This window comes from Strigops habroptila, chromosome 1, assembly GCF_004027225.2.
Source record: "Strigops habroptila isolate Jane chromosome 1, bStrHab1.2.pri, whole genome shotgun sequence".
Taxonomy (NCBI): domain Eukaryota; kingdom Metazoa; phylum Chordata; class Aves; order Psittaciformes; family Psittacidae; genus Strigops; species Strigops habroptila.
The window spans coordinates 151,799,983-151,826,799 of record NC_044277.2 but is presented as its reverse complement, the minus strand read 5'-3'; the positions used below and the strand labels follow the sequence as shown (position 1 = coordinate 151,826,799).

At 40.6% G+C, this 26,817-nt stretch overlaps 1 protein-coding gene across 4 annotated transcripts in view; it reads left to right on the top strand.

The window, feature by feature from the left end:
• Positions 1 to 26,817, top strand: part of PDE1C (phosphodiesterase 1C) — a 285,812-nt gene that overhangs the window by 241,981 nt on the left and 17,014 nt on the right. For all 4 annotated transcript variants that reach the window (XM_030492332.1, XM_030492321.1, XM_030492341.2 and 1 more), the window contains 5 exons: positions 1,837 to 1,918; positions 6,991 to 7,111; positions 8,317 to 8,492; positions 13,586 to 13,885; positions 17,126 to 17,200. In XM_030492332.1, coding sequence (XP_030348192.1) covers positions 1,837 to 1,918; positions 6,991 to 7,111; positions 8,317 to 8,492; positions 13,586 to 13,885; positions 17,126 to 17,200 — 754 coding nt within the window. The remainder of the gene's footprint in view (positions 1 to 1,836; positions 1,919 to 6,990; positions 7,112 to 8,316; positions 8,493 to 13,585; positions 13,886 to 17,125; positions 17,201 to 26,817) is intronic.

Below are 26,817 nucleotides of genomic sequence, written 5' to 3'. Positions count from 1 at the left end.
CATAAAGCAATATCTTATAGAGTGACTGAACCAAGTTAAAGGCCTTTTTGAGAATATGCCGCTTGAAAGGATGGGAAAAAATGGGATTATAACACTTGATCTCCTGGACCATCTTGTGATGTTAGCAAAGGACTTTCAGTTCTGAGGGCTGGAAAGTGTGTTTGGACTTGTGTACTTAAAATGTACATAAAATGTTGACAATGTCAGGTTCATAGAATCATAGAATGCCAGGTTGGAGGGGACCTCAGGGACCATCTGATCCAACTTTTCTTGGCAAAAGCACAATCTAGACAAGATGTCCCAGCACCCTGTCCAGCTGAATATTGTAAGTGTCCAGTGTTGGGGAATCCACCGCTTCCCTGGGGAGGTCATTCCAATAGCTGATTGTTCTCATTGTGAAAAATTTTCCTCTTGCATCCAATCGGAATCTTCCCAGGAGTAACTTGCACCCTTTACACCTCGTCTTTTCCATGTGACTCCTTGTAAAAAAGGAGCCTCCTTCTTCTTTGTAAACACCCTGTGAATACTGGAACATGGTGGTAGGGTCTCCCCTGAGCCTTCTTTTCTCAAGGCCAAACAAAGCCAGCTTTCTCAGCCTTTCCTCACACGGCTTCCCAGTTGTTAGATCATCTTTGTGTCCCTTCTCTGGACCTTATCCAGCCTGTCCTCATCTTTTAGCATAGCAGGGACCAAAACTGAACGCATTATTCCAGGTGTGGCCTGACAAGCCCAAGCAAGAGTGGAATAATGAATTTATCTCTGCTGACCATGCTCTTGTTGGTGTAACCCAGCATCCTGTTGGCTTTGCCACAGCAACACACCGTTCACTCATACTCACAGGTCCCTTTCCACAGAACTGCTCCCCAGTTGAGTAAATCCTGGCCTGTGCTGCACTCTTGGATTATGTTTACCTGGGTGCAAGACCTTACACTTGTCCTTGTTGGGCTTCATAAGGTTCTTGTTAGCACGCTCTCACAGCCTATCCAGGTCTTCCCGCAGGGTGGCTCTCCCTTCCAAAGTCTCCACTTCCCCACTCAGTTTGGTGTCATTGACAAACTTCATCAGGGCACACTTGATCCCATCTTCCAGATCATTTATGAAGATATTAAACAGTGTTGGGCCCGGTATTCATCCTGGGGGCTTCACTTGCCGGTTTGAAAAGGAGCTATTTACCACCAGTCAGACAGTTCCCCACCTGCTGCACAGACCACTTGTTAAGACCATTACACATCAGTTTCTCTAGGAGGAAGCTGTTGGGAAACCATACCAAAAGCCTTGGAGAAATCTAGATAGACAATATCCACCCCTTAACCCACATCAAACAAACAGGTTACACTGTCATAGAGAAATGTCAGTGTTCCTTTTGGGAGAAAACAGTGATCTGCATCTGGCCAGCCATGACCTGTGAATTCTTACCTCAAAGGCTAGAAAAGGCATGCAAAGAGGTGCAAGCCCTGAAAAATCAGTCCTGAAACTGATGTTTTCTCTTGAAAGGTTTGCTCTGAGAGCTGAGTTCTGTTGGGTCCTCTGGAGATCTGCAGTGAGAAACATTCTCGTCCTCAAGTGGATTTTTAGTTGGTGCATATAAGTACCAATCAGGCAGGGAAAGCTCTGAGGAAAGATTCACTGGCACCAAGATGCTTAATTCATAAACTTTTCAAGCCAGGGTCAAATTCTTCACAATTTGTGTTAAACAAAAAAGCAAAACAAAATCAAAGCAAAATCAAAAGTGGATAACAGAAAGTGAAATGAGGGGCTTATGTTGTCATGACCTAAGATACCAACATGCAACGTGTCTTGTCTTTTTCTAATTTCTTCTCCATTTTGTTTCTCCAGGGTGACAAAGAAGCAGAACTAGGGCTTCCCTTCTCTCCACTGTGTGATCGCAAGTCTACTATGGTTGCTCAGTCTCAAATAGGTATGTCCCTTTTGGTGCATGCCAACTAGCATCTTAAAAGCAAAACTTACTCCTTCCTGTAGGGCTAAGTTTGTGGGGATCTCTCATCATATGAAACTTAAAGAGAGGAATTGAAGTGCTGTGGTGTTATTTTCCCCAGATCAACAATTCAGAGCTGAGGAGCCATTAAATTTATGGTGGTGGTTCCATGCAGTATAAGCAAGTTACCCCTGATGTGTCTGCAGAGATGGTTACAGCACCTGGTTATGACACTACTCCATGTGTTTCTAAGCTGTGAAGATGAGGCGCACACAGCAACGTGTTGTGATTTGGTGGATATGAAACTGTGATGCCAGTCCCTTCGATGACCAGTGCAAAACCTAGTGTGTGTTTTACCATTTATTCTTCCCACACTTTTCCTCCCAGTGCTTCAACCCAACCAGTATTTTTCACTGAAGCCAAGCAATGCGCAAACCTTTTCTAACTCCACCCATTTAGAAACACAAAAAATTTCTTTTTTACACACTCACTTTCTCTACTTCTCCTCCAGTTACTGAGTGAAAAAATAGGAGAAGGATGAGGCAACAGGGCTGCTATTTGGTGAGAAAACAAGAGGGGCCAAGTGAGGTAGAACTGTTCAAGCGGGCAGGGAGCAAAAAAAAAAATGACAATTTTTGGATTTGTGGGTGGATTTTTATACCTAGGGAGAAAGTGAAGTAGACAGAAGAACGTGATCTAACCTCAACTGGAGAATAGGGAGCCAAACAGGATAGCAAAAGAAAGATAAAACAGACCTTAAAAATGAGGGAACTGAGACCAGAAGCAGAAAAAGAAAGGCTATAGTAAAGCAAAACAAACAAAAAATTCGAAGTATAAAATTTCTCACGAAGAACAAGACAAAGATATCCCTGAACCTAAGAAGTTCAGATTCATACCTGTGACTAAGGCCTGTTTCTGTTTAAAATCATTTCATTGTTTCTGTTAGGCAAGCCATACTCTGAGGGACCCCATCCCAGATTTTTCTGGCTTTGGAAGTTCAGACAGTTCAGCCAAGAATCTGAACTTGAAAAGCCCTTTGCCTGGTTGCCAGACATGCAGCATTTCCTGCTCTGCAGAGGTAACCTGGAAGAGTGGGAATGTGCGCAGAGCGCAGTGCAGCTGTGTGTTCTGCCAGCAGCTTGGTGGAGGGAAGCAGCAGCAAACTTGAAGTGATGCAGTCTCAGCTAAAATCCATGTTGAGGACTCCTGGGCACACTGCAAGTACTGCTGTGCTGTGGGAGAAGGTAAACTCTCTTTCTGGCTGGTGTGGAGGGAAGCTCACGCAGAGACTTCTCTTTCACATCCCTTGTATTAGCTTTCAGATACGTCTCTCCGCCTTTACAGGGAAGAGGAGTTGTGTATCTCTACATAGGGTTGTGTATGCCTGGAAACAAGTTTTCCTTGTCCTCTTCTTCTGTGCCTCTTTGTTCAGAAAGGCCAGGAAAGCCAAGAAACTTCTGCACTGATGCCCCAGTGTCCAGCCACTGCAAAAGTAATGATGAATTAAACCATGACCATCACAATTCCACCTTATAAAAGAGGCACTTGTCAGCGTGCAGCGGCAGCTTTACTTAGTCATACACTATTTGTCATTATATTTGATTTGTGCAGTTTAGTAATCCGTTGACATTACTAGGCTACCCTCTATAAATCCTGCCTTACAACATTATAAAATTCACTTCTCGGTCTGATGCACATAGCGTCTTTCTGTAACGTCTCCTTTGTTAAAGCAAAACCTCTTGTATTTTCTGGATATCTGCTGAGGTAAGGCTTTCAAAGTTGAAGGCTAGATTCTCAAGCAAATAATCTGTTCCCATTCATTTATTTACTTTAGTAATAGCCTCAACAAATTGTTCCCTGGAATAGTAGTTGCTACATTTCTTTGCAAAACTAAGTTCTTATTGAACTCCAAATTGTGCTATTATCTGCAGCAAGCAGCCATCAGTTCCCACAGATAAAAACCCCTCTGTCCTTTGTCAAATAAAGTTGGGCTCTTGGCTTTGTCAGAGACAGAGCCCAGAAATCCTGTTCTGGTGGCTCGACTTGTTTGTAGCTGCTGGTTTGCTGCTCTAAGGTCACTGCAAGTGACAGTGGGCAAGCATGTTCATTACCAAAAGATTTTCACAAATGCAGACTGGAGGTTTTGCATGGAATTTTTCCACAGACATGAAGCAATTGAACAGCAAAAACTTCCTCTAAAGAAAGAACATCTCTCTGCCCTGTTGCTTCAGTCTGTTCAGAGTTTAAACTGATAATTCAAAAACCTGAATATCAAAAAATGAACCCTGGGTTTCAAACCTAATAATGTTAATGCTAGTGACCAATTTATCATCCTTTTTCTTCTTCAGTGGAATAAGTGTGGTAAATATTTCTATACCCCAGTGAAGTACATAAATCATGAGACATTCATGTCCAGAAGTGGGGCTGCTTATCAAAATGAGAGAGACAAACTGTAAAGAAAACCAGACTGAGACTTGTATTTCCCAACAAGAATATCAGGAGTTAAAGCTTCTCTGTCTGCCTCAGACTGTAGGAAGCTTGTTTGAGTGGAGATCAGCCTTTGTCGTCATTGTCTTTTTCAGATAAATGTAGCAGCATCCGTTTATTTTTGTCCTTTGGCTGGCAAGAAAGAAAATTACAGCTTCAGAAAGCATTGGATAAAGGCTGATGAGTGCATGCTGATGATTCTTTTTCTTTTTTTTGGGTGATGGTCTTTAGGGATGCTGTCCTCTAGCCCATGTTTGCTGTGGTGACATTCTGAGGTGGAATGAATGAACACTAGGCATGTGCCTAGAAACCACCCTCAACATGCAGTGTTAAGTGGTAAAATCATCCTAGCCATTGGGACACAGAAATATTTACCATGCTCATTTCACTGAAGAAGAAAAAGGATGATAAAATGGTCATTAGCATTAATAGGTTTTAAACCCCAGGTTCATTATTTGATATTCAGGTGTTTTACTTAGCAAACTAAATCACCATATTTAAATTACAGTGTCTTTAGGTAAGAACAGAGAGAACACAGGCGTGGGGGGAAGGCACTCGGGAATATGGCATAAATTACATCATTATTAATAAAGGCCTAAGCTTTGTTTCTAAGATAGCAGATTATGTTTCCCAACTGTATTATAATCCCCATTTTAAGGTAACACAGTGGAATAACTTATTCATGTTGTAGGGAATAGAGGGAAAAATACCACTTACTCAGGAAAAGTTCTCCTAGGTGTTGGACTGTTTACCCGTGGTGCCTTGTGCCACCTCTGCCTGTCTGTTGATGAGATGCAACACCTCTCCCAGGGAAAACTTGTTTCTCAGACACTTACAACTGGACCTTGTGTTTATGCGGAACTGTGGAGTATCTCAGGAAGCAGATCCCACCACCTTGATGCTGCAGCTAGTGACACAGTCATGTGTCTGATAGCAAAGATTGGCATGTCTCATGATCGTTAGTGGTGATGGAGCAAATGGCAGTGGTATTTACTTGCCAAGCGGAAGTGACAAGGTACCATGGCTTGGGTTTCTTTGGTCATTAAGAGGTAAAATTTTTTCTGAGTGAAGGGGAATAGAAGAGACATATAGGTGGATACACACACATATGTAAATCAAGTTCTCCTTATCCTCCATATCCCTTATGGCATACTTAACACTGTTCTCAGCCAGTACAATTTCCAGTGTTTTAAAAAATGGTATAAACTTTGCTGGATTATCTGGGTTGTGATCTAGCACACAATTTCCTCTTGTGGCTTTATACTACATACATTTCTGATTAATTCCCTGTTCCCTAAATTTGAATAGATAAGACTGTCTCAGTGTTCTGGAGGCACATGATTCAGATGTTCAAATAAGACTGAATGCAGATTTTCTCCACATTTACAGAATGTTAGTATGAAATTCTAAGAACTTGCAAGTGATGCTTTCCATTTGGCTGGGCACAAAAATACACTTAATTACCCATCTTTTTAGAAATCTAGCAAAAATCAGGGGAGGGAAATGAAACTAGAAGGGTGCTCAACTGAACGTACTCCAGGTGTGGATCAAAGCATCTGTGAATTCAGGTGCATGGCTCATGTGGTCTCTTCTCCTTTTGTTGTTATCACCTAGAATCGCCAGGGTCTGTTGTAGAAGCACATCATGACCCAGTCAAAGAAATGATAATATTATGCATGTAGGATTAATAGTTGATAATTACAAATCTTTAAAAATTGTAACAGTGGGGAAAAACCTGAATCCTGATGTGCCTTAGGAGGGATTAAAGACATCATTGTTTTCTTGGCTACCTGCAGCACCAAGAAATTTGCTAAGTGAAGTGCTAAAATGAACATAAGAAATAGCCGTTGTCCCCCATGAGAATTTAGGGGAAGGTGTAAAGTACTCTAAGCTTCTCACTCCCTCATTTTTCCCATGCAACTTGGATTTTCTCTCATCTTGTGAGCTCATGGCCACAGGGCCCTTCAGTCTGCCCATCCCAGCATTCAGATCAGAGCCACATTTCATCTCTGCCAAACTGCATACTGCAGTAGATATTATTTTATGTTAAAAAAATGCAGGGAAAAGCATCTAAGTCTGTTTTATTATCAACAAGAACAAGCTGGCTGAATGCTGAGGAGAGAATATTCACAGCAACCCACTGATTTGCAGTAAGGGAGGTTTGCATGTGACTCCACACCAGCAAAGCTTAGCAGTATTATTACTGTTGTATTTCCTGCTTTTAGAGACTTCATTTTTGAAACTGGGTTTTAGCCAAATCCGCTTGGAATTTGGCTTAAACATCACACTCCCTGTATAAAACAAGTTCTGATGCATCTGTTTATGTTCTGATTTGCCACAGCTTCTTTCCAGTGTTTAAGTAGATACCTTTTATTGCATGCTATATACAGGCTGTTGGGTCAGAGATTAATGTATAACTCTGTTTTCCTTTTCTAGTATTTGCCTATCCCTCTTTCAAGGTATAATTTTCTTTATCTTTTACAGTGTGGCTGTCTGCGATCGCTGAAGCAGTGACTCCACATAAATCCTCCTCTTGCCTGCTTGACTCTGCTTGTGTTTCTGCTCAGGTTTCATTGATTTCATCGTGGAACCCACTTTTACTGTGCTGACCGACATGACCGAGAAGATTGTGACTCCGCTCATTGATGAAGCTTCCCGCTCTGGCATGTCTGGGTTCAGGCGTTCCAGGTGAATAACTACAGCCCTCTCCCTTCCCTCTGCACATGCTGCCATTGTGCCAACTCCCTCAGTTTCCTCCCCACACTGTATGTCTTCTACATGGCTTAAAGCCCCATATCTGCATTGCTGACACCGCAGCTCACCTTGTGACATGACTTTGTTGCAGGGAAACTCCAGCCCAGGGGAGGGCAAAGAGGGTGGCTGTCAAAACCTGAGCCATGCCTCCAAAGGCAGTGAGCACAAATGGTTTTAGCCATGCAGTCAGGTGAGCTTTAGTGCTCTCAGTCACTAATGTCCTAAAAAAGGTAGAGGGGAGTCATGGGGAGGTGCTCAGTTCTTCATGTCTGAAAGTGTAAATGAGATTGAGATATGGAAGAGGACTAAGAAGTATCAGCACATCTTAGTGACAGTATATAGGGTTGCACAAATGTGTGAAGTACCACCAGATTCACATAGAGTTTGGGTGTGAGGAGTCTTGGCCAATTTAACCTGCTCTGCTGTTGCAGAGAAACTACTCTATTAGTTGTTTCATGGACAAGGTATGTCTTGGAATTCAAACACCACGTGGCTAGTGTTCCCTAGAGTAGGGCAACCAAGTCAAGATTCCCTCTCCCAGGTAACTTCTTTAGTCTTGGGCTGTTGCACAAAGAGCAAGCACTAATATCTTTCTATGTCAATTATCTTGCTGCCTTTATAAAAGTGTGCACAAGGAAGCGTCCATCCTTGAAAGACAACTGTAGGGTCTGTAACCAAAATGAGCGCCTGCTTTCAGCCTCAGTTGAGCTCACCAAGACCTGGACAGAGGTTTGCCTCCTGTCCTGTGCCTAATGGCTCCCACTGGTGAATTTTAGGAGCCTTCTCCTTTGACATATTTGATTTCTAGAATTGTGTGACTCTCCAAAGAATATGTAGGCAGTGAAGATGCACGATGAAGGTAATGGCAGCACTTTGAGTGATTCTATTTCTTAGAGACTATGGATACCAAAAACTAAGTGTGGAAAAGCTGCCCTTTATTTCTAGTACCGGCTCAGGCTGTACCATTTCCTTTAATATCAGTTGACCTGGGGTGGGAGGATGACGGGTTTAAACTTAGTTTTTGTGTTTCCTGGTTGACTCTATTAAGTTATCTAGACTTATGGTCATTATTTCTTCTTAGCTATGTTTGGGTGTATGGGATACTGATTTCTTCTGTGTTTTGTGATCTTGTGTCCCAGTCTGAATAGCATTAATCCCTCTGAAGTTAAAAGATCAAGTGTCAAGAGCACTGGGTCCGAAGGAAGTGCCTCACTCAACTGCTCCATACTCACTGTGGATTTCAAATGTTTTAAAGCCACCTGGACTGAGGTGGTGCAGCAGAACCGCGAGAAATGGAAAGCGCAAGCCACCAAAGGTAACAGCCAGGCTTCTTAGGGAAAGAATAACAATTCTTTTGACCTCTTCTTCTTCAAGCTCTTCTTCAATCAAATTATTCTCCAAGTAAGCACTGTTAGTTTGAAAGAATCTGCTTTTCAAGGTCAGCAACCTACACTGAGCTTACAAAGATAGGAATACTGTGACTCATCTGTGCCTTGTGCTCTTCTTACATGGTGTTAAGTGTACTTCATGAAGAGGATGCGGACAATGGGAGGGGAAAAAGCCAATTGTAAGGGAGGTCCCCTGAAGTCACGAGTCAGACTCGGGGTGGGTGCAAAAATAGGTGGAACAGCATTTGTAGAGATAGATTATCAATTGTTGAGATTGAAAGAGCTATGGATGATTGTTCAGGGGAGGACAGGATATTCTGGATTCATAACTGGTTTCCTATTTCTAGTGATAACTTGGATAATGACTTGGGAACTATACAGCAAATACTCATGATATCATCAAGCTGGGAGGGACTCCCAAGTATTTCAGAAGAGCATGAGGGGTGTGTTGGTTGCAGGTTGGTCAGGGTTCAAATTGTCATGTTACTGGAAAAAAAAACCCAAACAGAGAAAAAAACCCTATAACAACACAACAAAAATCGCCAGATCTTGCTTCTAAGACCCCTTGGCATTCTTCCTGTCTCACGGGCAGTAACAACGTCCCCACAGCAGTGTTGTGTCCAGTTTTGGCCACTGCAGTTCAGGAAACACATGGACCAGTTGCAGGCCAGTGCAGAGTACAGCAATGCAAATGATGATAACTGTTATTGATAGCTCAAAGCAGTTTTCTGAAGACTACTGCAGCTGCAGAATAAGGGAGCTATGGTTTGTTTTTATTCAAATATCCATGGCTGTTACAAGAGGAAAAAATTGGCAGCTGATCATAAACTGATAATAAGTTAGACATTGGCAAATCTCTGTTGTCAGAGATCTTTTGGAATCAACGAGAGCCATCTGCTGAGAACTTAAGTACAACTGCCCCTTCCCTCCAGGGCCTGGATGGTTGCCCAAGGTCTCCTTGAGCCCTCAGATGATTTAGACCATCTTTGGAACAAAAAAAGGAGGAATGTGTCACTGATTATGTTTCTTTTTCTTCATGGAATTGTTGGTGATACAATTTCTTCTCCAAGCTGAACGTTTGTTACTCATACCCTTATTTAATGGAGTTGTTTTATTTCATGTAAAAGGATGGAGCTCGATTTTAATGTATTCTGTGGCCTTGGCTTCAGGGCTGTTGGAAAATTTGTCGTCATTCTCCTATTTACCAGAGCAGATTGTTCCTCTCCAGCTGAAAGGCCTGTCTAAAGGTGCAGGAAAGCACACATTATTATTCAAATTAAATTCTCCTTTGTGATTTAAACTTGCCATACAGGAAAAGCCTTTCTGGGCATTCCATGAAAATGAAAACAAAAACATAATTCAAAATCTGCTTATTTGCCAGGGGCTTTTTTGTAGCTTTTTGTGTTGTTTTTTTCTTCAATTGGCATTTACTATTACCCAGTTCTTTGTGGAGCAACCAAATTAAAGCTAACCAAACAAGCAAAGCATTTAACATGGATAGTGTCTCACAGAAAAGGAGTGTTGAGCAAATGAAGCCAATCCAGTTGACTAGTTTTAAGGATTTAATTTCAACATGCACCATACATAATTGCCTCTCTAAGGATCTACTAGATAAAAATCTTACATGCAAGAGACACCTATGGGGAAATAAATAAAAACTATCTTATATTTCACCTAAAACAAATGTATAGATTAGCTCATGATAGATTCTGGGTATTTATTTTTTAAATGTGCTTTGTACCCACTTGCAGTGACTACTTTGCATAAAGGCTTTTTCCTAAATGTGCACATGTAAATGTCAAGATATGACTCAAGTGGATGTGGACACATTGCTTAACTAATGCTGCCACTGGTAGTATGTCTGGATGCAGTATATCATATCCATTCTTTATAGGGTATCCTAACGATAAGTGTTTGGTTGTTAATACTTCAGCTGGAGAGGAAAATGTTTTATTTTTAATTGCCTCATAAAAGAATCCTTCTGGCAGCTCCTGAGGGTAGTCTGTGTAAGAATTAGCTGATCACTTGAAAGCAGAGAGCTCAGCAGTCTGCATTAAAAGACATGGGAGCCCTTGAGTAGGTCATTTTGTCTTTACCTTTCTGACAACCTTTAGCCCTGAAAAGTCAGTTTACTTTATGTTTTTGCCAAACTTCAAACTTCATCGCCAGTGACTTGGATCAGGGCCTCAGTTTATGGATCAGAGATTCAGAAAGCAGTCTCAGCTTCTGTTCATCTGCATTCATTGACTTTCACATAATGTCTGTGTTTCTGGGTGCATTTAGCAGTACAACCATGCATGTTTTTCTTATCTTGAAAGGTTTATACAAATGTCTGCCTCAGACAGAGTGGCTGAGGACTAAATAACTGGGACTCCAATGCCTTTGCATCAAAACCTTTGCTCTGCTGCTCTCTTGCTCCTGACTTGCAGCAAGTCTCTGCACACCCCTCCATCTGCCTTGTCTGTCTTTGCCATATGCAGCAGGGCCTGCCACACAGCAGGAGTTAAAATTGCTGACCTGTCAAACCGGTGGCTTGCAATGCATCAGGATGCTCTGCCAATAAAAATAAGAATTATTAAGCAAAGACAGGTACAGCATTTAACTGTTGATTGACAACAGATAGCAACTGGGAACCAGGAGGGAAGGAAACCTATTGTTTTTATTATTATTATTATTATTATTACTACTACTGCTGTCCCCGGAAGCATCACTGAGCTGTTTTTATCCTGAGTATGGTATTTATAGAAAACTTCTAGGACTGTGTGGGCAAAGTAAGTGGGGTTTGTTACTGATTTCTTTTTGCTTAAAGGGTAATCTTTAAATACCCACAAATGAAAAATCTGAATAAACAAACACCCTGATGTGCAGAGCACCATTTAGATAAAATATTTTGTGACACTAATTTTGACAAGAGGCACTCATCCAGTGGTGCTGTAGTAACCCCTGGTCTCCTGAGCTGAATTTCTCTCCTTTTCAAGTGCAAAATGCAGCATTTTTCCTTTTCAGATCCCCAAAAGAGAGGTATCCTTCTGTATACCATGAGACTCCAGTGAAAATATCAATGTGCATTGCTGAGCTGTCAATGGAAGCTACCATAGATCTCAGGAGTTATTAATAAAGTGAGGAAGGCTCATATCTAATTTAATTATATTTTCATGTGAGCCAGAATTTATTAATTTAAAAATTAATTAATTTTAGTTGGCTGCTAGCAATGAAATACAGATTGGCATTTCTTATCAAAGACAGCTTTCCCCCTTTCTCTCTTGTATCTCATTGTTAGATTTTTCTCTAAAGTAGTTCTAATTCACTCCTAAGAACTATTTGACAAGACACTTAGAAAGAAATTATTTTGTAATTTTTACTCCCTGCCCAAGACCCTGCTCCTGTTATGAGTGAAACATCTTCTCTATAGACATCAAGGATACTACCATCGGACCAACACTTTATTCAGTGTTTTGTAGGATCTGTTCCTCTGCTCATCAGCTTACACAATCTCTCAGAAAACCGGACATAGATAGATAGACAGACAGATAGATAGATAGATAGAATGCTTTGGGTTGGAAGGGATCTTCAAAGGTCATCTAGTCCAACCCCCCTGCAATGAGTAGGGACATCTTCAACTAGATCAGGTTGCTCAGAACCACATACATAGAATAATAGTATAGCGAGGGTTGGAAAGGACCTTAAGATCATCTAGTTCCAAGTCCCTGCCATGGGCAGGGATGCCTCACACAAGACCATGTCACCCAAGACTTTGTCCAACCTGGCGTACATCTGTGATCCCTATCACAATCAAAGTGCAATTGGTTGCCCACGATGAGTGGGCTTGAATATTGCCAACCCAGAGATCTTGAATACAGACCCTTGAATACATAGGGTGATCACGTCTGAATGTTTAGACTCAGTAAGTATGTAGATGAAGCTCTGAAGCTGCTTAAGCTCCCAGGTTCCAAATTGAGCATGTGCTGAACTACTCAGCTGCTTTTGCAGATGAAGTCTCTACTGATCGTGGAAGAGGGGAAGAAAATGATGGGGTCTCTGCCCAGAGTCTCTGCACACCCAGCCATATTTAATAGCTTGAAGGCTGTGCTGAGGGACTGTGGTTGTGTCCTGCTTTCCAGTGAGATGCAGGAAGCCACACAGAGCCTTTGCAGCTGAGTCTGGGGGTGTGCTGTACCCAACCTCAGCTAGAAGCCGTGGTCTCAACACCTGGAGCCGCAGTAATTTGCAACCTCTGTTATAAATGTTGCATCAGTACCTAGGATTTGGATAACAATAAGCACAGTATCCTGAAAGGGGGAAATGGGCTTCTCAGTGATTTGATTTTTTCCTGAATGACAGTATTTTGAGATGCTGCTGTTGCTCAACACTCGCTTTTGAATTTCTAGCTTTGTGTATTTGTGATTCACTGTAAGACTTTTTGGGATGGAAGAGCAAGTACTAGCAGCAGTATATGAGTCTGCCAAGACAGGACAGAGCCATAAAGAAAAGATAACACTAAGTAGAAGGGAAGAGATTAGGAAGTAGGCATTGGGAGCAACCTGGAACAAGAGGGGAAAAAAGCAGGTATCAAAGAACCAAGTTTTTCTATGTGCATAGGGTTATGTGGTATGGTATAAGATAAAATGAATGTAATTCGAATGATTGTCGTGTGTCAAAAATGAAACTAATCTTGCCACCTCTAGAACCTTCAATAGCTAATCTCTCTTTTTAATTTGCCTTCTAAGAATTTTGAGGTACTGCATTTTCAAAAGTGAACCTTCCATGGTACAAAAAAAGACATGCAAATAATAGACATTATAGGCCAACATGGGTTGGGATTTTTCAGAATACGTTCTTAAATGTTCTTCTGTGCTCTTTTTCCCTTGTCAAGTCAATTCCTACATTTATCTAAGTAAAAGCTGTTTGCATGCAAAAAGCTGAAGTAGATTTAGATGTGTGAGTTGTATCATTCTTGTCAAATTGACTGATAATCATGATTTCTTTCCTTGTTTTGCTTCTCTCTTTGCTGAGGATGCAGAAGAAAAAGCTAAGAAAGAAGCAGAGGAAAATGCTCATCAGGGAACAGATGAAAAGAAAACAGATGAAAAGGATGAGAAGAAGTCAGCTGAAGATACCACAGCAGCAAAGACAGAGAACAGCAAAGAACCAAATCCAGGGGAAAACAAAAGTGCAGATTCCAATAAGAATCATGTAAATGGGACTCGGCAAACTGGGGTGAACAAACACGAAGCCTCTCAAGCAAAAAATGCACCTAGGACAGAGAAGGGAATGGACTCTCATCATCCAGCGGGAGAAGAGAAACAGCATGTCCGTAATGGTGAGTTTTCTTCTGCTGCTGAAATGTAAAACCAGCCCTAAAACCAGTATCTCACCTCAGCGATGGGGAACCTGGACACGGGCATAGTCACCTGCATATGGGAACCAGAAGCTGTAATTTAACTCCCAAGTAGTGCGTTTCCAATTGAAGATGGGATACATCACACTTGCTTGGGCAGTTTTGGAGGAAAGGAAAAAGTGACTTTTCTTGTGGAAATGAAGCAGCCTGTTGTGCACAGGCTGAAAAGGTGAAACAAATATTCTTGGTTCAGTGAACAGCTTCAGTGCTTGGGTAACTGATAGAGAAGAAGCCAAAGGTGGCTTATAAACATTTTTTAAGTCAAATTAAAGGTATTTGAGTAAAGGTATTAAAGATAATTGGGCCTCAGATATAAATGTGGCTTGGGACAGAGGATTTTCTCTCCTCTCTGTTTTTAAGTTATTTTATTTATGCTTCCTTTGCTCATTTTTTAATTAGGGCAGTCACAAGCCTTTTGATTGGTCAGAAATTTGATTCCAGTGTTTTAACTCGCTATAGAACTGAGTTAAAATAAGAATCCTATTTTGCACCCAGAAAAGGTGGAAATATGTTTGAAAATTGCAGTAAACATTAACCTGTGCCCCCACATTAGAACAGATTAGTTGTCTCTTGACCATTTCACTGTTCTTAACTCCCCAGCTCCTGCTTCTTGAAGCCATTATCAAAAAATGGGAGTACATGTGACCTGTCATAAACTTGGCTATCATCAGTCAGCCCAAAACCAGCAAAAAATCAGACTTGGAAGCATCTTCTAAAGAAAAGCCTGAGTGAGCATACAGGCTTTGAAAGTCAGACAGTGAGTTCAGGTGGCAGCAGAGGCAGAAATTCAGTTTAAAATATTCCTGATGTGATTCTCATGTATTTCACTTGGATGCTGGCCAAGAGACAAAAAGGTCGGGGACATCTGAAATCTCAGTTAGACTGGATCAGACTTCTGAAATCTTTTGTTTTACATGCTTCTAACAATATGGGGCTATTAAAGTTTGCTCTAGTGATTTCGACAGCACCTTTTTCTGCAATGTCTCTCTGCTGCAGGTGTCAAAAATGCTTTGAAAGGAATTATAATGATTTCTGAAAATTAGTGTCTTCCTCAGGAAAAGAAATTCTGCTCCTTAATTTATGGGAAAAGGCCTTTATGAGATTCAATTGCTGCAGAGTCTTTGGAGACTGATGAAATCCTCACATTAATATCTCTGGGTTCACCACAGCTCCCTTTACGCCTATATGTTAATATCTCATCGTAAAGTATTTGCCTTGTTATTTCTCCGCCTTTGTAATCCCTTTCAAAAAGATCATTATGATCATCGTTCTGCTCTGCTGCTGGCATTATGGCAGGGTAGATATTACAATACTCAAAAGCCCCCTATTCATAAAAAGTTATATTCAATGAAAGTTCAGGAATTGTGTTGTTGGGTGAGCTTAAAGTCTCTTTCAGTCCCTTGCTGCCCATGTGCTTTCTCCGAGAGATCAAACTGTGAAATAATGTGTGTGTGGATGCTCATCACTTAGGGTCAAGCAACTTCTTTATGCAGTGGTGAAATAAAGCATTAGTAGCTCATCATTACCATCAGCTGTATGATGGTGGAGAAAATGCAAGAAGACTTTTGTACTTTGCAAGATACATTTTCATTTCATTTCCTGAAGACAGTGTCCTTCTTTTAGAGGCCACCTTCATCAAGCAGACACCTCAGCCCTGCTTGGAGCTGCTTATACCTCTCTGTTCAAGGAGCTCAAGTCAGTGGCTGTGTGATCAGCTGAGAAGGTCACTGCTTGTCCTGTATCGTCTTGCTTTCAGTTTTTTCTCACCCACACACAGAGCTTGGGAAGAAAAACATGAGAAGTTTTGGCACTGAATGAGAGCTGAACGGGACATGTTTATTCCATCTTGTTAGATATTTTAAGATTTGAAAACTATTCCTCTTTTATACTATGATGAAGCTTAATTGGAGAGAGACATTGATCCTCTGTCATCCAAGAATAACAAATATTCCAGTGGTTAGGACCCACTGTGGAAGAGGGAGACCTTGTTTCTGTACAATTACTCTTTTTTTTTGAGCTGTTAAAAGAAATATGTCCAATGGCCATGACTATTTTGAAAGCAGATCAGCTCCCCTTTAACACGTAATACCTATAATCTGGATCTAAAGGCTGGGAACTAGTAGTAACAAAACTAATAATAGAAATGGAATAAGCATCACTTTAATACAGCCCTGTAACATACCTCACAGTTACAAAATTCAGAAGTGAGACTTTTTATATTGAGATGTGGATTACACATTCACTGCTAGTCCTCTGAGGGGGGAAGGACAAGCTGCCTGCTCCCATCTGGGCAGGCTGCTGTTGCTTCTCTGGACATCTGAAGGAAGGACACCTTCTTTGCTGCTGCTTGGACACTGCAGCTGAAAGAGCCCTGTTCTTCTGGAGCTCTCCTTTTAAGTTATTTTTCATTTGATATGCATTGGGCATTCTCATTCAATGAAGGGATGTTCTGAGGAGGTCTCATGTGCTCTGCTTTGTGACTTACAGGGAACAGAAAATTAGAATGACTCTGGTTAACATTCTTGGCTTCATAAAGTACACCCCAGCTCAGGTTGCCATTTTCATTCTGCATCAAACATTGCTCTGCCAAAGTCTTTGCTTGCCTGATTTGCTGTAGAGACTCTAAAGCCAGTCATCAATGCTGGGATGATTGTTTGTTCCCTGGTACCGTCATCAAAGGACCAACCCAAATGAGTCTGTGGATAGAGGAAGCTGTTAAGAGAAAGCGAGATAAAATTATATAGGACCGTTTGGGAGTTGTAAGGTGGTTCTTTAATGCAGAGACTTGTGAGGAAGTCTTGCAGGGTCTTAGTCCTTTAAAAGCATAAATGTTCCAGAGTCTTGATTTTGAAATGAAGGTTATGCTCAGGTTTTTAATGGCCTACATACAACCAGAGGGAGTATGAGTTTGCATGTGCGCTTAAGAAGGTGTCAATAATTGGAATGAATTTAAAAGTAGATTGTAAAGCTTCATTTTCTATACAATCCATTTTGTCTGGTGCTTTATTCTGTAAAAATGTGTTAATCCAGTTCCTTGTGAATTCAGACCTTTTCTCCTAAGGAACATCTCCTTTGGATGTTGCAATTTGATTGAGTTACAGGCATTAATAAGCTGTAGTCTGCATTAAAATTCTTATAGTGTTTCTTATTGCTTCTTTCTAGGTGAATTAAAGGAAGACAATAAGTTGGACAAAAAAGATCAGTCAAGTGTGGGGGATGAATCAAAGAAAACAGATGGTAAGGAAAATATTTTATTACATTTTGTCACCCATTTTTAAGTGCAGCCTATTCTTTCCTAAACATCTGCACTTTATTCTAAAACCAAAAAAATGTGTGGTAACAAGAAACAAACTTAACAGCAACAGACATTGGGCTCGAAAAAGGCCATTGGGTCATTCCGGGGGAAAATAATCCCTTTCGCATCAGGTGTAGCACCACTTAGTTGGTCTGTTGGTAAGCCTTATCCATCAACTTCTATACAGTGTCTGCAAGGAAAAATTCTGGATTATTAGAGTTGCTTAATAGGAAATGTGAATGTGTGAGATCTATCCTGAGGTTTTTTGGTCCATGTTCTTGTCTCTGTTAGGACAGGAATGGGAGTTTTTTGTATGGAAGATGCAACAAACAGAGCTAACAAAAAACCTGCCCAAGGTGTCCCTGTTTTTCATGATTGCCTGTTCTACTATGCTAATACAACACAAAGCTTTCTTGATTTAATTGACTGAAAGGGAATTTGCCAAGCATTGTTGAACCGCAGCATAAAGGTCCTATTAAGGATGCTACAGAAAAGGGATGAAACATTGTTGAACCAAAGTGATCCCAAGCCATAGGATGTTTTCTTGGGCATCTGGGATTAATTTCAAATGACTCTGAGCCTAGGGTAGAGGTCCACAGACGCTTTAGTAGCCTCAGCAAAGTGGAAAACCAGCTGTTAGGTCTGTGGCATGTTTACTCTTTTGCACCTCCTCAATCTGTACCACAGGGCTCTGAGATGCTATCTGAACCCACATTGCTCCAAGAACAGTTGCTAAAGTATTAGGTAGCAAAATAAATTAGAAGCAAATGTTAGAGCTAGCATTTTCTTTGTATATGTCTCAGTGAAATCCACTGAAACAGAGATATTCCTAGGTGTAAATAATACAGTACTTTGTTTTGATGTTCAAGAAGGACAGCCTTACTCTAAGTACTGCAGTTTAGAATGATAGCGTGTTTTCTCTTATTGCTTCCTTTTAAGAAATTCCTATTGTGCTAGCAAAGTGATAAATAAGAAGAAAATGTGATACCTCTATTAAAAATGTAGAAAAATTCATCTAGAAGCATGTAATAATTTCAGACACATAAATACAGGTTTTTTTAAAGCAGCAATTGTTCTGGAAAACTCAGTTATTTTCTTCAGAGGTCCTATTATTTCCACGCGTGAGTAAAGTGTCTGTCAGGAAAAGAGTCTTGAACAAGTACCACTCACAACTCTTTCTGCAGTCATGCAGAAATTAAGCACAAATACTCAAATAACATGTAACTCCTCAGGTGAAGAAGGCCAGGTAAGCGTAGGAGCACCGAGGCTTCTTTAGGAGGATGCAGGAGCATCAGCCCAGCCATGAGAGTAGACCCAGGAGTCCCTAACTTTGAAGGACCAGGTTGCACTTGAAGGCCTGCACTCTCAAGGTCTCAGAAAGATTAGGGGCGCCTATTTAGCTGGGCTGGAGGACCAAGAAGTGAATGTTGCATGCGGACTTGAACTTGAATTATATAGATATAATCATCCTTGAGGGGGTGAATTTGGTTCTTTGCAAGTCGTTAGTCTTTGTGTGGTGTTAGTTATTTAATGTGCATTTGTTTTGCTGTAAGAAAATGTTCTGCTCATCCCCTTAGAGAAAAGACTAATACCATGGGACCAGTTGATTACAGCGAATAAGCAACTGTAACCGTGCAAGGAGAATATGTACGCTGACTGTTTTTCATTCAGACTCTGTAGAGACAGATTAAAGCTAATGATCTCATTGATAGAACAGGAGAAAAATTGTGAATGATCAGCCTTAGAAAGGAAAGCACAAGGGTGCCAGTTCTGTTTTGACAAACACTGCACAACCTGTTCCGTCCATTACTTGCTCTAGAGCAAATCTGCTTACCAGCCATGTGGGGGATGTGGGGAAAGGAACATTATCCATAGATAATACATAGCTCTTTACAGACTACTGAAATGTTTACCCAAACATATGCTTTCTCATGTGCCAGTCCATGCTCTTTCACATGCTGGAAAAAAAAAAGATTAAGCGGGGGAATTAGAAAGATTGAGGTTACAGCTATAATGCACTCACCGCATGTGGTTTGCTGGTGGGTGAAACTCAGCCTGGACTTCTTGCAAGGTCAAGGGTGCTTGAGTTTTACAACCTCTGTGCAGTATGTAACTGGGTGTATTTGTACTAAACAGGTGCCCATTTGTATAGATTTACCATGAGGACTTCAGCTTTCTCATTGCTGCCCATCAGCATCAGCTGGTGGTCAGTCTCTTCCCCTGTCCTACTGCACAAGCATCCTGCATCCAGAGAAGAAAGCTGCAGCGTATATGTTGCATAAACCTTCACAGGATGTGTCCAAGTTGCTTTTTGAGTGTATACGAAGGAAGTTATTTTAGTATCTTGTTATAGGAATATATATATATACACACACCAAACTGTTTCTAATACATTTGTCCTACTACCTGGGGAACCAAGTGGCCAGGGACATGTAGAATAACTATCCCACAAGGACATGAAGACAATGAAGTTGCATGTCTACACTGTAGTCACAGGTGTGAAATGTAGCTTCTGTATTTGAGTTACCTTGAGTCTACCCAAGAACAGTTCAATGGCATGCCTCCAGGAACAGGGATCAGGCTTGCTGAGATAGCAAGGAACTACGTATGCATCAAGCCGGAGCTTCGTACAACTGAGTCTGTCCATACCAAAGCCAACTACTTTAAAGCTAGCTTGAGGATAGCTATGTGAGCTGCAGTCATGCCTTAAGATTTCAGTCTCAACTCCTTCAAAATCCTGTGCAAGTCTCTTGAACATAGGCTAGTCCCCCTCTCATGTTAATCTAATCTTCATATTACTGGGTTTTTTTTCTGTGGGAGATACTGCTTATTGCTCAGGACTGCTGCCCTTTTTCTTCAGTTCCAAGAAAAGAGAGATGGGACTGCCATTTCCCACACAAAGACACAGCCCTATCAGAGACATCATCAGCACAAGTACTTCATCAAATGTTTCCTGTGGGATAGAACATTATTAAACCATTTTGGAAAACCTGATTTTCCCATGTGAAATAGTTGCTTTTCAACACTTTTAATGGAAAATTGTAAGCAGTCACATGGAAATAATTTTTATATGCATTCACAAACCTGCTTTTTTGCAATTTTTTTCTTCTCACGAAACTGAAAACAAATGAGAAAATTATTCTTCCCATTTCAGACTAGATATAGGGCAGAAGTTTTTCCCTGTGAGGGTGCTGAAGCTCTGGCACAGGGCGCCCAGAGAAGCTGTGGCTGCCCCATCCCTGGCAGTGTTCAAGGCCAGGCTGGACACAGGGGCTTGGAGCAACCTGCTCTAGTGGAAGGTGTCCCTGCCCATGGCAGGGGGTTTGGACTAGGTGACCTTTAAAGGTCCCTTCCAACTCCAGCCATCCATACCACTTTCATAGGTTATCTCTACCATCTTTGCATTTTTTTCCTACTGGGAAAAGATTCTGCAATGTTAATACAAAGTTTTCAGTATAACTCTTTGTTCTGGGGACCAAAACACAGTTTATTCAGATATTCTTTTTCAGCTAGGAATTACAGCCAGTTAAAAGGCTCTTTTTTTGTGTTTGTCCTGGGAACTTATTATTCTGGTGGTAACATGCACTTTTGCAGGTTATAGCATAGAAATATGTAGGGTATTTGTGGTTTCAACAGCTAGAACATACAGAGAAGGCCTGATGTGCCCTGGCTACGTGTGACGAGCAATACTCCCACCTCGTGGTCAAATCGCAACCCTGCGTTTTGAGAGGTCGTAGTTTCAGTAATACTTTTCTCTACGCGGTGCAACACAATAGACTAGAATAGAATATAGTTAATATAAAGTAATGCAATGTGATATAACATAATATAATTTAATATGTATTATTTTCAATATACAGACTCTACGAAGAGTTCATAGCAGGCTTACCAGAAATTGGGGTTTTAGCTTTCTTTATTTTGATTTTGTTAAGCTCTACTGCTGCTTAACAGAAGATAAAAGCCTTTCCTGTATGTTCTATACATTGCTCATGCCAACATGTAAAGCTGCTTTTCGGTCTTAATTTTTCTTGACAATCATTCCTTGATCAGCAAGTGGAAAATTCTCTTATGATAAAGTAGAGGGGCTGCATTTCTTTCTGTCCCAGTTGTCCCCAGAAATCAAATGGCAGAGTAGCTGGCACACGATGTTGTTATCTGAGAATGCCTTTGGTATAGAAACATGGTGGTGTGAAGAAGCCACGATGATGGCTCCACAATTATCCCAGACAGAGTTGGACGAACAAGATTCTTCTCAGCTTCATGTAAGGAGAATGCGGCTTTTTGCAAAGTATTCAACCATTTAAGAATAGCCTGTCTTTGCAGCCTCCTGCAGATATGGTTTTCATGTGTGTCAATCTAGCCAAGACCGCTACACAGTGATGAACGCTAAGTAGACTTCTGAGAAAACCCTGCTCATGTTATCTGCATAATGCCAGTGTTGTTTTAAAAGAGGTTACTCAAGCGTATAAATGAGCGGCATTTGTCTATATCTTCTTGAGAGAGGTAAAAAGGTAAATTTCAGGTCATATAAATAATAGTGCCATGCCCCTTCTATTTCTGTTCCAAAAGATAGGTTGGTCTCTTCATTATTGTCAGAAGCAGAAAGCCAATTTTAATTTGTAAGGCAAACACATTGGATTTCTCCTTGCTGCTTGATAGTGCTCTTGATATTATATGTCAGAATCCAACAGCAGTGGCAGATTGGAATTACAATAGTCTCAGACTACTTTTAAAGACAATTTTCTTCCTTTTCTTACTTCTTTTTATGGCCTGTTATTTGAATTACATTAGAGGTTATTGCCCCAAGTTAGAAATCAGAAAGTGCTGTACTGATACCTTCTGGAAAAGCTTGCTTGAAAGCATGAAGACATTTTGCTATCCAAAAAGATTTATTTCACCGTAATTTATCTCTGCTGAACAATTGTTCCATAGTAGTGCAATATAGGATAACTGGAGGGGGAAAAAGCTTCCATGCTTTTTAAAGTACTTTTTGTGCTCTCTTGAAAGAAATGCGTGTGTCTAATTTAGCAAGTGGCACCCAAGGCAAGCTGGAATTTGCATAGAGGGATGTACTCTGAATAGGTTTTATGCAGTTTTAATATCAAATAGAAGATGAACATGATGTGATCTTTGAAGCTAAATGCAAAATGCGTTGGTAGCACCCAGACCTCAGGAACATTACATCACCATGGCATGCATGGTCGATGAAAATATAGGGATGTAGAAAGGTACCTTGTATAATTATGCAGACGGTTTTGCAACTTGTCGGTTTTGTCAGTGCGTGTGTGTAAATCTTATGGAAAGCACCTGATTTTCCTTTGGGACTTCTGTATATCTCTTTTTCTAGCCTGCTTTCCATCATTCAGGCCATGCCAGGTAGTTAGAAAGTCCTTAGGATGCTTGACTGCATTTTGCTTCTACTTTACATGCAGCCCCAGCTATATGTGACAAGTTTAAAAATTCGGAATAGCATTTGAGTTGACTATAGATTTAAGTGAATACTTGGAATATTCATTCCAGGTGCATGGTAAAAAAAAAAATCACTGTAGATACTTAAGTAGGTTTTTTGAGTGGTTAACTTTAGGGGGAACATTTATTCAGGTTACCTGTGGCCCTTTAAATATAGTTCTCCTCAGAGATAGCATATGGCTGCATTGCTCCTTGGGGGTAGCATCCATGGTCCTAGAGCATGGAGGAATGTATAACTTATGCAGTACATGATGGAAATTCCTCATTGATCTTGCACCATCAGCCGTTTTATTGTACCAGTCAGGGAGTGGAGCTGTGACCTTGCTTCTGTTACAGTCCTCCTTACCCCATTTAGGATAATTTGCCAGTGCAATGATGTATAGAAATTCTCTGCTTCAGCAAGAGGAAAGTCCTCCTTGCTCCGCAGCTCCATGAATTTCTGTTCAATCCAATGACAATCATGCCTCTTTTTCCCCATGTAACACTTATCCCTGAAAGAGAAACGAGATCATGCCTGAAGGGAAGGAAGAATATGAAATGGGTCCTCAAAAGTTTGGTGACCTTTAGCTTTCATCTAATCCCTTCCCCATGAAACAACTAGCTTCCAGTTTGAGCATACCAGCTATAGTTATCTCACCAGATAGGCATTCTGACAAGGTAGTTCAAGTAGAAACTTTAAGAAGGAGGAAGTCCAACATTCAACAAATGTAAAGCCTGCACTCTACAAACTGCTGGCTGGGTGCTTGGTGGGTACCTTCATGCTCTCTGCTTTGTGTGCTGGACCTGCTGCCTGGTCTCTCCCCAGGGGCAGAGGCAAAGGGACATCAGTCCCCTTAGTCTGCAGTTCTGTACCACTCAGTCCACAGAAGGTGGACAAAGAGAAGAGAGAGTCGATTTACAGGTTAGTTTTCTGAAACTCCTGCCCTAATAGTAATCTTTACAAGTTATTACCAGTGCTAGGCAATTGATTCTTTTTTCTGCTTCTAAACCACTACTGTCCTATTCCTAATGCCAAAACCAGAGACTTGGAGGCAGTAACAAATGTAGAAGGAGAAAACTAGGAAGTGATATTAGTTGAAAAGTGCTATTTTGAATCAGGCTAAAGTATTTAAGAATTCATGTCTATTTCAAAACAAATGATTGGCAAAAACTGAAGAGGCACTGAAAAAAAAATCCAAATGGGAATATTTGCTTCCAAGTGATGTCTCACATTTTTAGTCAGCTTTAAGTAAATGGTAAAAATTTAAGTTTTGTTTGAGTAAGATGAAAAGCTCAGCTTGATCTTTCATTTCCTCTCCACCTTCCTCCCACCAAAGTAGCCCACTCCCCAGCAGTCGTTTTTGCCGTGTGAGAAGGAAAGCAATAGTGTCTGACCCAGAGCTAAGCATTACCCTAATTTTCCAGTTTAAGTCACTCAATCAAAGAAGCAATTATTTGCCCAGTGCTAATGATAAAATCCTGATTCATACATTCAGCTGAAAACTTTGTCAGCTTCGATTATCCTTCTGCCTATGACAGCTCATCCCTTCTGTGCTTTGAAAAGCACGGGGGTTTTCATTTCCATCCACAGTGGAACAGATCTTTATGAAATCCATGATCAGCTTTTACCCCAGACATGTTGAGAGCTTTGAATTATGTTTGATTATCAAATACAGAACAAGGTTTCACACTTACTCCTGTAGGTTGCTTTGCATAATAAGTGTCTAATTTTTTTCCTACATGCTTTACTCAGGAAACTCAAACACTATTTGGTGTAACCAAACTTCTGCCAATATATTCATTGTGTTTTTGTCTGCTGTTATATATTTCCATAATGTGCTGGTAAGCAAACAACATATATTAAAGCAAAGCTAATCTCTTTCTTCTGTCATTGATGTGCTCTCAGGTCAAGCGTAATACAAGTTGCAAGCAAACAGAAAACTCAACATCACTGTGAACAGGACTAAAAAGTATTTGATGTCATGAATGATTTAGGGATAATTATGTGCCAAAGCTCAAAAATCAGAATACCTTCTATGCTAATGTCATTTCTCCTCCTAGCAAAATGAATGTTAAGCACTTGGGTCGTCTGCTAAATTAGAATGATGGTATTTAAATTCAGTTACAAAAGAAGTATTAAAAACTTTTTCCCAACAGTATTTATTCTTGTTTTTCCTTGCTTTAAACAGGACACAGGCACCTCCGAGTAAAACTGTTTCCCTTGGAAAAAATAATCACTCTAAAATTTCTCATCCATTAAAAAGACAGATAATGAAGATGAATTAACTTGGAACACATATTTCTTTTTCATTTCACTGATCTTCATGTTTCTTAGACCTCATTCATCTCTGGTGCAACAGAAGCAAGAGAATAGCACAAATATGCCAAATTTCTTTCTTCATGGTCTTAATTTTCTTTGAAAGACTTGAATAGCTTTAGTAGGAGATAGGATCATCCAGTGCTGAGAACTGAGCACTGAGATTTTCGACATCTTCATTTTATTCTGAGCACTAGGAGTAGCTTTAACAGTGCTTTTCAGATGGGGTCAGGTTAGGACTGAGCACACTTTAGCACTCAGTGGAGACAAGAAATACCCAGTCTTTGGGGAATAAGCTTACAAAATTAAGGGGTCACTCCTGCAAGATGCTGAGTGAGTCACAAAAGGAATTAAAAGTGGCAGATTTAGCAATCTGCCGCAGCAGCTGCAAATACTTCCATCGTGTAGTAAGAAGGATAACTGCTTTTTGGATTATGGGTTATCAGAGGCACGTGTAATCAGACTGTTATTTTCCCTATTTGTGCACTGCATCAGTAGTAATTGTTTTTATGATATCAATTGCCATATAACTGTTTGTCATTTCTGTTGTCATTTCACCCAGTGCCTGTATGGAACAGTGTACTGTGGGAGAGCAGAGTTTGGAATACTCTTATCCTGAAAAGCTTAGGCTTTTAATAAATGAGGGTAGAGGCTACTTTCAAATGCCAACTTTCCTAGGAACACTTGACCAACCATGCTGGGTCAGACCAAAAGCCCTTTAGCTCTCCATCACCTAGCTGACAACGTTTCATAGCAGAGATCTTAATGAACAAAGAACAAAACCAGAGCAATGACTCCCCCCTACACCTTTCTATCTTCAGAGAGCTAGAGGTCAAATTTCTGACTTGCATAGCCTCCGATGGGTTTTTCTGCCATTACTTTGTCTAAGTATCTTTAGATCCCTGGTACTCTTTTGTGTACTGGGCACTGAGACAACACAATTCAAAATGTACTTAGGCGTTATATGAAAAATCGCATATTTTTATTGGTTTCACATTTATTGCTTGATAGTTTCATTTGATGACCCCCTTCTTGGACTATGAAAAACAGTGGGTAGTTGTTTCCTATTCACATTCTTAGCAGCACTCATAATTTCATTTACCTTTTATTAGATTCTCCTTGCAACTCTCCTTTTTCAGGCTAAAGAATCAGTATGCATAAACTTTGTGTATTCAGCTTCCCTTCAAGTGCAACCCTTTTGGTGTCTGCTGTTTATATTAGGACCTAGCACTGACAGCCTGTTACACACATGGTTATTGGGATGTGACAAGAGAATCTGACTTTAATAGAGAAAACCTGTAGGATTCACTTTTCCCCCCGAAATTTTCAAGAATAAAATACATGAAATACAAAAATGTTCATCTTAACATATTTTTATGCTGCTGTTTTTGGTTGATAATGATGTTACATTATGAAAGCGCAAGAAGACATCACCATAGGCAGCTCAGTAAGGGATGTACTGAATGAATATGGTTAACTGAGGTGCTCTCCTTTTGCTTTTTCTGTGTATTAAAACTCTAACTCAAAAATATCTTGGGGTAATAGTACCTCAAGGTACTCAATGTTATTTGGTGGTGTGGTGAAGTTCATAGAATCATAGAATCAACTAGGTTGGAAAAGACCTTTAAGATTATCAAGTCCAACCTTTACCCCAGGACCACCAAGTCCACCACTAAACCATCCTGCAGAAGAGCTTATGCAGCATGCTAAGCAGATGAGATGTGCTCATGCTAAGCACTACTTTTTCATGAGTGAACTGCAAGGTTACCACAGTCTGCTTAGGAAGAAAATCTA